Source organism: Ursus arctos, unplaced genomic scaffold, assembly GCF_023065955.2.
Source record: "Ursus arctos isolate Adak ecotype North America unplaced genomic scaffold, UrsArc2.0 scaffold_12, whole genome shotgun sequence".
Lineage (NCBI taxonomy): Eukaryota > Metazoa > Chordata > Mammalia > Carnivora > Ursidae > Ursus > Ursus arctos.
In genome coordinates this window covers 2093325-2106211 of record NW_026622786.1, presented here as the reverse complement: position 1 = coordinate 2106211, position 12887 = coordinate 2093325, and the positions used below count along the sequence as shown (strand labels likewise).

General features: G+C 57.1%; 1 protein-coding gene across 2 annotated transcripts; it reads left to right on the top strand.

The window, feature by feature from the left end:
- Positions 1 to 352: 352 nt before the first annotated feature.
- Positions 353 to 12676, top strand: ZNF687 (zinc finger protein 687). Of its 2 annotated transcripts, none has more exons than XM_026486644.4 (9): positions 353 to 4116; positions 7157 to 9279; positions 9417 to 9595; positions 9935 to 10111; positions 10200 to 10362; positions 10512 to 10844; positions 10939 to 11051; positions 11270 to 11411; positions 11557 to 12676. In XM_026486644.4, the coding sequence occupies exons 2-9, from the start codon at positions 7174 to 7176 to the stop codon at positions 12052 to 12054; spliced, it is 3711 nt and encodes a 1236-aa protein (XP_026342429.2). In that variant the 5' UTR covers positions 353 to 4116; positions 7157 to 7173; the 3' UTR covers positions 12055 to 12676. The 2 variants fall into 2 exon arrangements, with proteins under 2 accessions (XP_026342429.2, XP_026342430.2); XM_026486645.4 differs by lacking the exon at positions 353 to 4116 and adding an exon at positions 4175 to 4322.
- The last annotated feature ends 211 nt before the right edge of the window (positions 12677 to 12887 follow it).

Below are 12887 nucleotides of genomic sequence, written 5' to 3'. Positions count from 1 at the left end.
TCGGGTTCCTTGCTCAGCGGGGAGCCTGCTTCTCCTCCTGTCTGCTGCTTCCCTGCTTGGGCACTCTCTCTCTCTCTCTGACAAATAAATCTATAAAATCTTTTTTAAAAATGTTTTATTTATTTATTTAGACAGATATTTCTTATTTTTAAAATTTTAATTCCAGTGTAATTGACATAGTGTTATGTTAATTTCAGGTATACAATAGAGTGATTGGACACTTGCATACATTACCTGGTACTCATCAAGGTGAGTGTGCTCTTAGTTCCCATCACCTGTTTCACCCAGCCCTCCACCCAGCTCCCCTCTGGTAGCCATCAGCTTGTTCTCTCTAGTTAAGTGTCTATTTTTTGGTTTGTCTCCTTTTTCCCCTCTTCTGTTCATTTGTTTCTTAAATTCCACATATAAGTGAAATCATAGGGTATTTGTCTTTCTCTGACTGACTTATTTCGTTTAGCATTATACTCTCTAGATCCATAGATGTCACTGCAAATAGCAAGATTTCATTCTTTTTTTACGGCTGAGAATAGTTCACTGTATGTATCTGCCACATCTTCTTTACCCATTCCACTGTCAATGGACACTTAGGTTGCTTCCATAATTTGGCTATTGTAAATAATGCTACAATAAACATAGGGTGCTTGTATCCCTTTGAATTAGTGTTTTTATATCCTTTGGGTAAATACCCATTAGTGTGATTACTGGATCATAGGGTAGTTCTAATTTTTTGAGAAACCTCCATACTGTTTTCCATGGTGGCTGCACCAGTCTGCATTCCCACCAACAGTGCATGAGGGTTCCTATTTCTCCACATCTGTGTGAAAACTTGTTTCTTGTGTTTTTTATTTAGACATTCTGACAGGTGTGAGGTGATATCTCATTGTAGTTTTGATTTGCATTCCCCTGCACACCCAGCCCCAAAGTAAGTCAGGCCACTATGTCATGTCTCCTTCCTATCTCACTCTGAGAAAACACCGAAGTCCTTCCAATAGCCCCCAAAGCATCCCATGATCTGATCCATTCCTTCTACTCCTTTCCCCTCTGGAACACACTCCCACCTCAAGATCTAGTATTTACTCTTTCTGGAATTTTCTCACAGATAACTATGGAGATAGCTGCCTGGCTCACTAACTTTCAGCCTTTACTTAAATGCCATCTTCTCAGGCCTTTACTGTCTGTCCTATCTGAAATTGCAACCCTCCCCCACTTCCTGTCCTCCTTCCCTGCTTTATTTTTCACATTAAAAACAGATTAATAGAATACCTCTTAGAGCAGTTTTAGGTTTATGGAAAAATTGAGTAGAAACTACAGTTACTGTAAACTTCCTTCTCCCTAGTATTCCCTATTACTAATATCTTGTATTAGTGTGGTACATTTGTTGCAATTAATGAGCCAAATTGATATATTATTATTAACTAAAGCCCATAGTTTACAGTAGGGCTTTTGACAAATATATAATGTCATGTATCCACTGTGACAGTATCATGGAGAATAGTTTCACTGCCTAAAAATCCACTATGCTCCACCAATTCATCCCTCCCTCCATCTGAACACTTTGCAACCACGGATCTTTTTACTGCTTCCACGGTTTCTCCTTTTCCGGAATGTCATATAGTTGGAATCATACAGTATACAGACTTCACAGTTGACTTCTTTCACTTAGCAATGTGCATGTAAACTTCCTGCATTACTTTTCATGGCTTAAGAATCTTGCTTAATTTTTCTCCTGGCAATTATCGATTTTAACATGCTTCTAGTTATCCTACTTATCATATTTATTGTCTTCTCCGTATGTTTCATGAGGACAGAGATTCTTGTCTGCTTTGTTCACTGCTGTATCCTCAGTGCCTACAACAGTATTTTACTTATAGACGATGCTCAAGTATTGGTTGAATTAATTAATTGAGTGAATAGTGCATCTAATTGAAGAACAAACTTGTACTCAGAACTCTCCTGGCAAAAGAATCTGTGAAACAGTGTTTAGCTTTCTAGGCCCTTAGAATTTCAACTGCACTGCCTTTGACCTTGGTTAATACCTAACCTAACCTGCCTGTGCCACAGTTTCCTCCCCACTAAAATGGAGATAATAGTAGTACCTCCCTCATTCAGTTGTGGTAAGGATTATGTAAGTTAGTATACATGGAGTTCTTATAATAGGTCCCACACACAGTCCGTGTGCATCGGTAGTAATTATTACTCCATGCAGGAAAATGCAGAGGGAAGGGAATGTCAGTCGGCCGCATCCAGGAAGCTACTCTCCTTAGTGGTTCAGAGGTGGAAGGGCGCTGTTGAGTTGGAGTAACTGCAGGCAAACCTCGAGTAAGAAGGCGGCAGACAGGGGGGTACTAATTCCATTTGCCCATCACTTTATAAATCACGTTAAGTTCTAAACGCGTTTATTATTATTTTTAATTTTAAAAGATTTTTATTTATTTGAGAGAGAAAGAGCATGAGCGGGGAGGAGGGGCAGAGGGAAAAGGAGAAGCAGGCTCCCCGCTGAGCAGGGAGCCCCACGCGGGACTCCATCCCAGGACCCTGGGATCACCACCCAAGCTGAAGGCAGCCGCTTAACCCACCGAGCCACCCAGGTGCACTAAACGCGTTTAATCCTCACTAAAACAATCATGTCGGTTGGTATTATAATCCCCATTTTATCCATGAGAAACCGGTTCAGGGAGATCGAGCGACTTGCCCCATGGAACCATTGATTTCCCAAGATTTCCACCCAGGGGCTCGGATTCACATCTCAATACAGTCGCTATTACTCATGCAAACTCTGAGGGTGCGCCGAAGAGTCCTAGATCCAGAGGCCCAGAGGCCCAGAGGTCCGGTGACTCCTGCGCAGGGTAACAGAACCACTTTTAATAACTACGTCCGGGCGGTGAACGGCTTCGTGCTCCGCAACCGTGGAGGTTGGCAGGCGGATAAACCTTCCCACTGGTGGGCACGCTGGGCTTGCATATGCATTCTGAGTATCACGGCAACTGGTTTTCCCAGCATCCCCTCCCCTTCCCCCGCCTCCAGGGGGCGTGGCAACAAAGCGCGGGAAAACCGGCTTCGACTCCACCCCCACCCCGTGCTGGGGGCGGGGAAAAGGAGAGCTCTTAAATGGGAAATGCAAGCGAAAGCCGGCTCACACCCCATCCCCGTGCTAAGGAAGCCTACCAGCATACCGCTTTAAGATCCCTTTGGAAAAGGCCCAGGCCACGCCAGCACTCTAACGTCATCTCTCCTCCACTTCCGGTCTGCAGGGCCGCCCCGGGCTCCAGGAGCCTGTTCCTTCTACACTCCTAACTAATCCCGCCCCTACTGCAAGCCCTCCTGCAGAGGGAGAAGGTACGGGTGACGCCATCCGCGCGAGATCCCTATCCATCCAGATTATATGACGATTTAGACAGTGGGAAAACGGCAAGGAACTGGTCAACCAGATGACGTAATGTTTTGGGTAACGTCCCATTTTGTGACTTCTGCACAGCATGACTGACATTGGGGTTTAGCTTGAGAAAACAGAGCAAACGGAGCTACGCATCCGCGCTTCGCTCAGAGTCGACGAGGTTCTCCACAAAGTGCCCACCAAATAGAAGCCGAGAGTTCTTTTAATTTGCATAAGTGAACTGCAAGCTTCAAAGATTGCGGCCAATAGGAGTGAGGGGGCGGAGACGCGCCTGGGATAGTCACCGCCTCTAGAGGGAAAGCAGGGGATCAGATTGGCTTTTTCCTAAGCGACAGTAGCGGAAGCCAGTCGTTTTTGAGATGCCCAGATGGTGCAGGTGGGCCCGGCGTAACCAATGGGGAGAGGCATCTTCAGAAGGACTAGGCTCCTTGCCCAATGAGGCTGGGAGGACTGTGCGGGGCTAGTTCCGAGCGGCAGTACTTACGGCCAACCCAGAGCGGGCTTGGGCGGGGCGCAGTGCTGAACGACGAGGGTGTTGGCCAATGGCGAGTGCGGAAGCGGGCAGCCCAGACCTGGAACGCGGAGGGAGCTGAAGAAGGGGGAGGCTGAACCGGAGAGAAGCAGGAAGTAGCGGCGGCCTCGGGGAGGGCGGCGACGGCGGCGGTGGCGGTGGGAGCAGGGTAGAGACCGCCGGGTCTCGGCCCGCACTTGGAGCGGAACAAGTAAGCATGCCTGGGGTAATACCCGCCCTTGGCCCCGCCCCCTGGGGGGGCGGGTAAATACCCCCGCCCCTCCCCCACTTGGTCAACTACCCCCTTCTCCGCGCCGCCCCCCTGGGGCGGCTTCTAGGAAGGCCCCGCCACCGCTTCCATCCCTTGAGGCGGATGGGCGAAACTCCCAGCCTGTTGAAAGCACAGCCCCTAGCCGGGTAAACGTGGAGGGAGGGTCGGGGTCCTCAAGTCCTGGCGCCCCGAGCCTAAGAGGCGTCCGAAGCACGGCCCGGTGACTGGTGGCTGCGGGATGTCGCGACCTAAAATGGTGTCCGTGTTCGGGGGCGGGGGCGGGGGAGCTGGGCCAGGCCGGAGCGGAGCCTGCACCCCGACTGGGCGCGGGTCAGCGTCCGGGCCCGGGCCGGACGCAGGCTCGTGCCCCGGGCCGCCGCGCGCCTAAGGATCACTCCTCAGTCTCGAGGGAGCCGCGGGAGTCTGCGGGAGGAGGAGGCTGTGCCGCGCCGGGACGGGAGGGTGGGAGGTCGGAGTTGGGACGGACCCCGGCCGGAGAGCTGCGAGTCACGCAAAGACCGTCCCCTCCCCACTCCTCTCTTTCTGCGCGCCTCCCCTACTCCGCTGAAGTCCTGGGCCGGGAGGTGCTGCGCGGCAGCTCCCCAAGGGCCTGGCCTGGCCGGGGCCCGTCCTTCCCTTCTCACGCCGGTGGGAGCGAGAGAAGCGCGGTCCGCCTCAGTTTCCCCATTGGCTTCTTCTCTGTATACCCCGCCCCCTCCCTGCAACCCCGGACATGCTCCCGGCGCCGGCCCTCGGCAGATGGCAGGGACTTAATTCCGCCCGCTGCCCAGCTCGGCGGCAGCCTAATCGCCCCCGGCCGCCGGCCCCTCGCCCTGCTCTGCAGGCCCCGGGCCAGGGAAAGAGCAGTGGAACCCCCTCCCGACCCAGGCCAGTTCACCCTCTTCCTGTTCGGCCCCTTCCTTTGGCTTTTGGGGAAGAACAGAGGGAAAAGGGGGGAGGGCCCGAGCCCAAGAGTCCGGGCACAGCAGCCGCAGAAAGGCCTCGGCCGTGGGCTGGGGGAAGCCTCTTTGGCCTTGAGCTCCAGCTGCTTGGTGGACTGTCCGCTCCTGGCTATCGCATGACCTCTAAGTCACTTGGACGCCAGAGGGGGAGTTGCTTGGGGAGGGCGAGTGGGGAGATGTTTTCTCCTAGTCCCCACTGATTGTGCTCCACCAGCCCACTTTTCTGAGGGCCGGGGTGGAAGGTAGCTTGGTTTCTCTCTCCTGGTGGGGAGAGAAGCAGGCAGAGGAGGGAGGGCCCTAGCTCTCCCATCAGGGCAGAGGCAAAGGGTGGAGGGCTTTGTTCAAACGCAGAGACTGCAGAATTAAGTAGGGGGTGGTGAGGGGAAACTTCCCTTTCTTCCTCTTGTTGGTACCCTCTTCCTACACCCTACCTTGGTCCCGGCATTGCCAGCTGCCACCTGCTGGGACTATCTCCAGTTTCGGTCTAAAGGCTGGCAGGAGGTGAGAGAATTGTCCCTGAGAAAGGGCTTGCATCCTGGGCAGAGAATGTGTTGTGACAGAGACTTTTTCAGTTTCTTTTTCCTACTTACAGAAACACTTGTGGGGAGAAACTGGTGAGGAACAGACCTGGGTCCCCCACAAGCTCCAGGCTGGCCATGTTGGTTTAGTGCCACATGCGTCTTGTGGGATATTTGTGTGTGTGTGTGTGTGTGTGTGCGCGCGCGCGCGCGTCTGCGTGTCTGCCTGCACGCATGTGTGCACACACACTGGGCCAGGTTGGGGTTGGGCAAGACTTCCTGGACTGGTGTTACCAAGGGAAAATGAAAAGGGTGAGGAGTGTGAGTTAGGAGCTCAGAGCAGGGATGACACGGGTGAGAGGGCTTGGCTTTCCCCTTTGTGGCAGCGTGCTGGATAAGTTGCCCTGGAGTTTGGCCCTGAGAGAGCAAGATGGAGAGGGAGGGAGAGAGGAGGGGCTGGCCCCGGGAGGGCCATGGGAGGGCAGAGGCACTCTGGGGAAGGTAGGTGAGCTAGCGGCAGGTGTTTGTGACAGGAGAGGCCTAGGCTGGGGCCCTTGTGACCAGACTGCCGGCACGGTTTTCCCCTGTCTTTTCTCTTTGTCTCTTTCTGTTCCTGTGTCTTATTCTTTCCATCTTGCTCTCTTGGGTGATTTCCCTGAGTCCACTTTTCCTTGTTAACCAAGCTAGATCGCCAGGTGTCAGTGATGACCCCAAGTCCCCAGACTTGACCCCTGACTCTTGTCTCTGACCCCAGCCCCAGATTCCTAGTGCTTACTCCTTCCCAGCTCCTCCTTGACTTGACATGTCCTTGTTTGTCCCAGCTGTAATAATAAATCCTATTCTGGGTTCTGATTCTCAGGGTTATGATTCATACTGTGCGCAGAATCACCCTGTTGTGTATGGGTTACTTGCCTCCCCTTTCAGAAGTAAGGCAGTGGACATCAGGTCATTGATAAAGCTGGAACTCGAATCATTTCTTCATCTTGGCTTAAGTCCCTGTCCCTTTGTACACGTGGCCTGTCAGATCTCTGCGGACCCCCAGAAGATCCATGAAGAATTATGAGTGGATCCCATGCTGCCATGAACGAGCCCTTAGACCCAGAGCATCGTGTACACCTTCCTCCTTAACAGTGGTGTTGATTAACGGGTTCTGTGCTGGGCACAGGAGGGGCCGAGGTGGTTTCAATCAAGGTGTTCACTGAGCTCCCTCTGTCTGTATTACCCTTGTCTCTCAGCTGTATTTCTGAGAAGTTCCTTTGCTTCTGCTTTTCCTCGATGTTGGTGTCTTCCCTGGAATGTGCACATAACCTACCTTTCAGTTTTAGGGTTTGGCAAACCAGGCGCTTCCATCAGCTCTAGGATTCGCGCTGTGGTAGAAGTGTACCCAAGTCAGACTGCTCGTGGTCCCGAGAGGATAAATATGGAGATCCCGAGGGAGGAGGGCCAGGGTTCCTGCCTCCAGAGGGCTTAGTTTCTCACTCTTTTTTCTGTTTTCATCAGGCCTGGGACCTGCTGCCATGGGGGACATGAAGACCCCTGATTTTGATGACCTTCTTGCTGCGTTTGACATCCCCGATATTGACGCGAATGAAGCCATCCACTCTGGGCCAGAAGAAAACGAAGGGCCTGGTGGCTCAGGAAAGCCAGAACCCAGTGTAGGCGGTGACTCTGGAGAAGCAACGGCAGCAGCTGCCAGGGATGGTCCCGAGGTTCCAGCTCAGGCCTCTGATCATGGCCTGCCGCCGCCAGACATCTCAGCAGTCAGCGTTATTGTCAAGAACACTGTGTGTCCTGAGCAGCCTGAGTCCCCGGCTGGGAGTTCAGGAGGGGAAGGGACCCGGGCTGGAGGGGTGACTAAGGAAGGGCCTGTGGGGCCTCGTCTGATGCAGAATGGTTTTGGGGGCCCTGAGTCATCCCTTCCAGGTACACCCCACTCTCCAGCTCCTCCCAGTGGGGGTACCTGGAAAGAAAAAGCCATGGAAGGCAAAGCTCCTTTGGACCTCTTTGCTCATTTTGGGCCTGAGCCAGGGGAGCACCCCGATCCTCTCCCTCCCTCTGCACCCTCCCCACCTCGGGAAGGGGCCATGACCCCTCCTCCTTTCCCCTCTCCCTTTGAGCTGTCCCGGGAGAATGGCCCAGCCTTGCTGCCACCTGGTTCTCCCCCACCGCTGGGGACCATGAAGCAGGACAGCTGCAGCCCCCTTCATCCTCAGGGCCTAGCCGGGTTAGGCTCTGGCTTGAGCCCAGAGGCCACGGGCATTACTGCTAGCGCCTCGCCTCCCCGGGTTGCTGGGTTGCCCTTCTTCAAGCAGTCTCCAGGGCATCAGAGCCCTGTTGCCTCCCCCAAAGTGCCCCGCTGTCAGCCCCTGAAGGAAGAAGAGGAGGAGGGGCCAGTGGATAAGGCTTCCCCCGAAAGTCCCCAGAGTCCCTCTAGTGGAGCCGAAGCTGCAGATGAGGACAGCAATGACTCCCCTGCCTCTTCCAGCTCCTCAAGGCCTCTCAAGGTGCGGATCAAGACCATTAAAACATCCTGCGGGAATATCACAAGGACTGTAACCCGGGTCCCCTCAGACCCCGATCCCCCTGCCCCCTTGGCTGAGGGGACCCTCCTGGCTGAGGCTGGCCTCCTGAAGCTGTCCCCCGCAACCTCGACCCCTGAGGGTCCAAAGGTGGTGAGCGTCCAGCTGGGTGACGGCACAAGGCTAAAGGGTACCGTGCTGCCCGTAGCCACCATCCAGAACGCGAGTACTGCCATGCTGATGGCGGCCAGCGTGGCCCGCAAAGCTGTGGTTCTGCCTGGGGGCCCTACCACCAGCCCTAAGACGATGGCTAAGAATGTGCTAGGGCTGGTGCCCCAAGCCCTGCCCAAGGCGGAGGGGCGGGCAGGTCTGGGGACAGGGGGGCAGAAGGTGAACGGGGCCTCAGTGGTGATGGTGCAGCCTTCCAAGGCGGCCACCGGGCCAGGCGCTGGGGGTGGCACGGTGATCTCGCGGACCCAGTCCAGCCTGGTGGAGGCCTTCAACAAGATCCTCAACAGCAAGAACCTGCTGCCTGCCTACCGGCCCAACCTGAGTCCCCCGGCTGAGGCCGGGCTGGCCCTGCCTCCGACAGGCTACCGCTGCCTCGAGTGCGGGGACGCCTTCTCGCTGGAGAAGAGCCTGGCGCGGCACTATGACCGCCGGAGCATGCGCATCGAGGTCACCTGCAACCACTGCGCCCGCCGCCTGGTCTTTTTCAACAAATGCAGCCTGCTGCTGCACGCCCGAGAGCACAAGGACAAAGGGCTCGTCATGCAGTGCTCACACCTGGTCATGAGGCCCGTCGCCCTGGACCAGATGGTGGGGCAGCCGGACATCACGCCCCTGCTGGCTGTCCCGCCCGCCCTCGGACCTCCCGCCTTGCCCGCCTTGGGCAAGGGTGACGGGGCCATCACCGCCGCCATTACCGCGGTTGCTGCCGAGGCCCCTGTGCTGCCGCTCTCGTCCGAGCCGCCCGCCGCCCCTGCCAGCTCGGCGTACACGTGCTTTCGCTGCCTGGAGTGCAAGGAGCAGTGCCGGGACAAGGCCGGCATGGCTGCCCACTTCCAGCAGCTCGGGGCCCCCGCCCCTGGGGCCAACAGCACTGTGAGTTCCCTCTCGCGGCCCTTCCCAGGGGTGGAGCCCGAGGCCATGGGAGTAGGATCCGGGGTGTTGGGGCTTGGCCAGGAGAAGTCATGGGGGCAGGCCACTCCTCACTGACCTCGTTTCCACCCCCTTGACAGGTGTGCCCAACCTGCCCCATGATGCTCCCCAATCGCTGCAGCTTCAGCGCCCACCAGCGCATGCATAAGAACCGGCCCCCCCACGTCTGCCCGGAGTGCGGGGGCAACTTCCTGCAGGCCAACTTCCAGACCCATCTTCGGGAGGCCTGTCTACATTTGTCTCGCCGTGTGGGATACAGGTGCCGCCCGCCTCTCCTGCCCGTGGTCTTGCCACTGTCCCCCCCCCCCCCCCGCCACCACCCCTCCAGTGCTCAGTGGCCTCCTGTGTCCCAGCACCAGCCTTTTAGCTGGCCTGTCAGGGAGAGCCCCGTCTCTCCTGCCGAACCCCTCAGTCTGAGATCTGTCTCTGCCCCGCCTCCACAGGCCTCAAGGAGCAGGGTCCGCGTACCCCCCTTGTCCCACCTTGCTCACGCTCCGCTGCCGCCGGTGAACTTTTGAGTCCGGCAGTTCCCAGGAATGACGGGGCTGGGGGACGGGCCGAGACAACCTGCCTCACCTCAGCGCCCCCTTGCCCCCAGGTGCCCCAGCTGTGCAGTGGTGTTCGGGGGTGTGAACTCCATCAAGTCCCACATCCAGACGTCGCACTGCGAGGTTTTCCACAAGTGCCCCATCTGCCCCATGGCCTTCAAGTCTGCACCCAGCGCCCATGCCCACCTGTACACCCAGCACCCCAGCTTCCACACGCAGCAGGCCAAGTACGACCTGGCAGGGAGTGGGGTGGGCTGGAGCGGGGCTGGGGCCCCGCCGGGCAGGGTGTCTGCACTGTCCTCTCCACCCACACAGGATGATCTACAAGTGCGCCATGTGTGACACGGTCTTCACTCACAAACCCCTCCTCTCCTCACACTTCGACCAGCACCTGCTGCCCCAGCGTGTCAGCGTCTTTAAGTGCCCATCTTGTCCTCTGCTTTTTGCCCAAAAAAGGACCATGCTGGAACATCTTAAGGTATAGGAGTTAAGGGACAGAGGCGGGTGCTTAGCTGTGTTGACCTGGGGCTAGGGTAACATAACCCTCAGGAAGTGGGTGGGGGAGCGACGAGGCCTCTGGCAAAGCCAGGCCCTCCCCCACAGCGGCTACCCCCTTGTCTCCCTCAGAACACCCATCAGTCCGGGCGCCCGGGGGAGGAGACTGCTGGGAAAGGGGCTGCGGGTGCCCTGATGACCCCCAAGGCTGAGCCCGAGGAGTTGGCTGTGTCTCGGGGAGGAACAGCTGCCCCTACTGAGGAATCGTCTTCATCCTCAGAAGAGGAAGAACTACCCAGCTCTCCTGAGCCCCCTCGCCCAACCAAACGGCCCCGACGGGAACTAGGGAACAAAGGCATCAAGGGTGGGGGTGGGGGCCCTGGAGGCTGGACCTGTGGCCTTTGTCACTCCTGGTTTCCAGAGCGAGATGAGTATGTGGCTCACATGAAGAAGGAGCATGGCAAGGTGAGTGGGGCTTCCCCTTGGGATTGGGCTGTGTGGCTGTGGGGATGGGGTCTTAGAGCCTGGTTTTGAGGTTCCCTACCCTCTGCTCTTCCAGTCAGTGAAAAAGTTTCCCTGTCGCCTGTGTGAGCGCTCCTTCTGTTCTGCCCCCAGCCTGAGGCGTCATGTCAGGGTCAATCATGAGGGTATCAAGCGAGTTTATCCATGCAGGTAACCCCCACTCCCGTCTCCTTCCTCTTTCTGAGCAAGTGGCCTGCCCACCCCATGCCCCCAGCCCCTCTAAGTACCTTCCAGCCATGACTCATCTGAGTGGACCAAAGGTTGAGGCCTCCCTCTGCTCTGGGACCCCCCCCCCCCCCCGCCAAGCCCCAGGCCTTGGTCTTTGGGACAGTCCCCTGGCGCCCACGCCGCCCGCTGTCCCCCTGTAGGTATTGCACAGAGGGAAAACGCACCTTCAGCAGCCGCCTCATCCTGGAGAAACACGTCCAGGTCCGGCATGGCTTGCCGCTCGGGGCCCAGTCCCCCAGCCGGGGGAGCACCCTGGCTCGGGGCCCCGGTGCCAGAGCCCAGGTAGGCAGAGGCCCAGCCTGCTGTTTCAGGGCTGTGGGACTGGGAAGCCGCAGGGTTGGAGGCCCTGGCCTCAGGAAGCTAGGCGGGGGTGCCAGGATCAGCGTGGGGATCGGGGGAGGCCTCATTTCTTCCCTCTCGTCGCCAGGGGCAAGGACGGAAACGGCGCCAGTCCTCTGACTCCTGTAGTGAGGAGCCTGACAGCACAACACCTCCAGCCAAGTCCCCCAGGGGTGGGCCTGGCTCGGGAGGCCACGGCCCCCTGCGCTACCGGAGCAGTGGCTCCGTGGAGCAGAGCCTCATGGTGGGCTTGAGGGTGGATGGCGGTGCCCAGCAGTGCCTCGACTGTGGCTTGTGCTTCGCCTCCCCCGGCTCTCTCAGCAGGCACCGTTTCATCAGCCACAAGAAGAAACGGGGTGCGGGTAGCGCCAGTGCCCTGGGCCTGCGTGATGGGGAAGAGGAGGCCCCTCCTCCACTGAGGTCTGACCCAGAGGGTGGAGAGTCTCCCTTGCCTGCTCCTGGAGGCCCTCTGACCTGTAAGGTCTGTGGCAAGAGCTGCGACAGCCCGCTCAACCTCAAGACCCATTTCCGCACACACGGCATGGCATTCATCAGGGCTCGGCAAGGGGGCAGTGGGGACAACTAGGCCCGGGCCTGGACTGACCCGCCCCCTCCCCTCCCTCTTCGTCAGGAGCCTGGGTCACTGCTGCTGTCTGGTCCCTGGGCTAGGGATTTCATCCGAATTCATGTTTTGTTCAGCTCCTCTCCCCCAACCCCCAAACACAGGCTTTTGAGGATCATAGTGATTTGCAGTCCCCCCTTTGGGTTTGGCCTTTGGGTCCTGGTAGAGTGGGCCCTCCATTCCTCCTTTCTGAGCCCAACACTAATTATCCTCCTGCCGCAGACCCCGAGTGGGTCAGGCTGGGAGGAGGGACTTTCCTAGGCCTGTTAGCTGGGCCCAGGGAAGGCCCCCGCTGGGGCCCTCAGGATGCTTCTCAACGCTCAAGGGCCTGGCCCTGCGCCTGCACCATCCTTCAGACTCCCTGGCACTTGAGCCCCCCACCCCCACCCCTGCAGTGCCTTTCACTTTTTTTTTTTACCCAGAAATCCAGGGGGGTTGGTAGGGATGAGTCCTGTCAAGGGGGGCCCAAGGGAGAGGAGGGGACAGGCTCTCAGGAATCCTTTATTCTTGTAGTAATAATACTAACAGTGGGGAAATGGGAGGGAGAAAAACCAGACCATTAAAACTGCTCGTGGTTTAATCCCCATTCAGGCTCCTCTTTTTATGTGACCCGGACATTGTGGGCTTGTCAGGGAGGGGGCGAGAGTCAAGGTGGGAGGCCCTTCCCAGAACAAGGCAACGCTGACTGAGACAGGGAAAGAGCAGTCTTCTTCCACCCCGTTCTTCGTGGTGCCTCTGGCGTCCAGGACACTGAGGCATCTGCTCATAATCCTCACCTACCCCCAACCCCTGAAAAA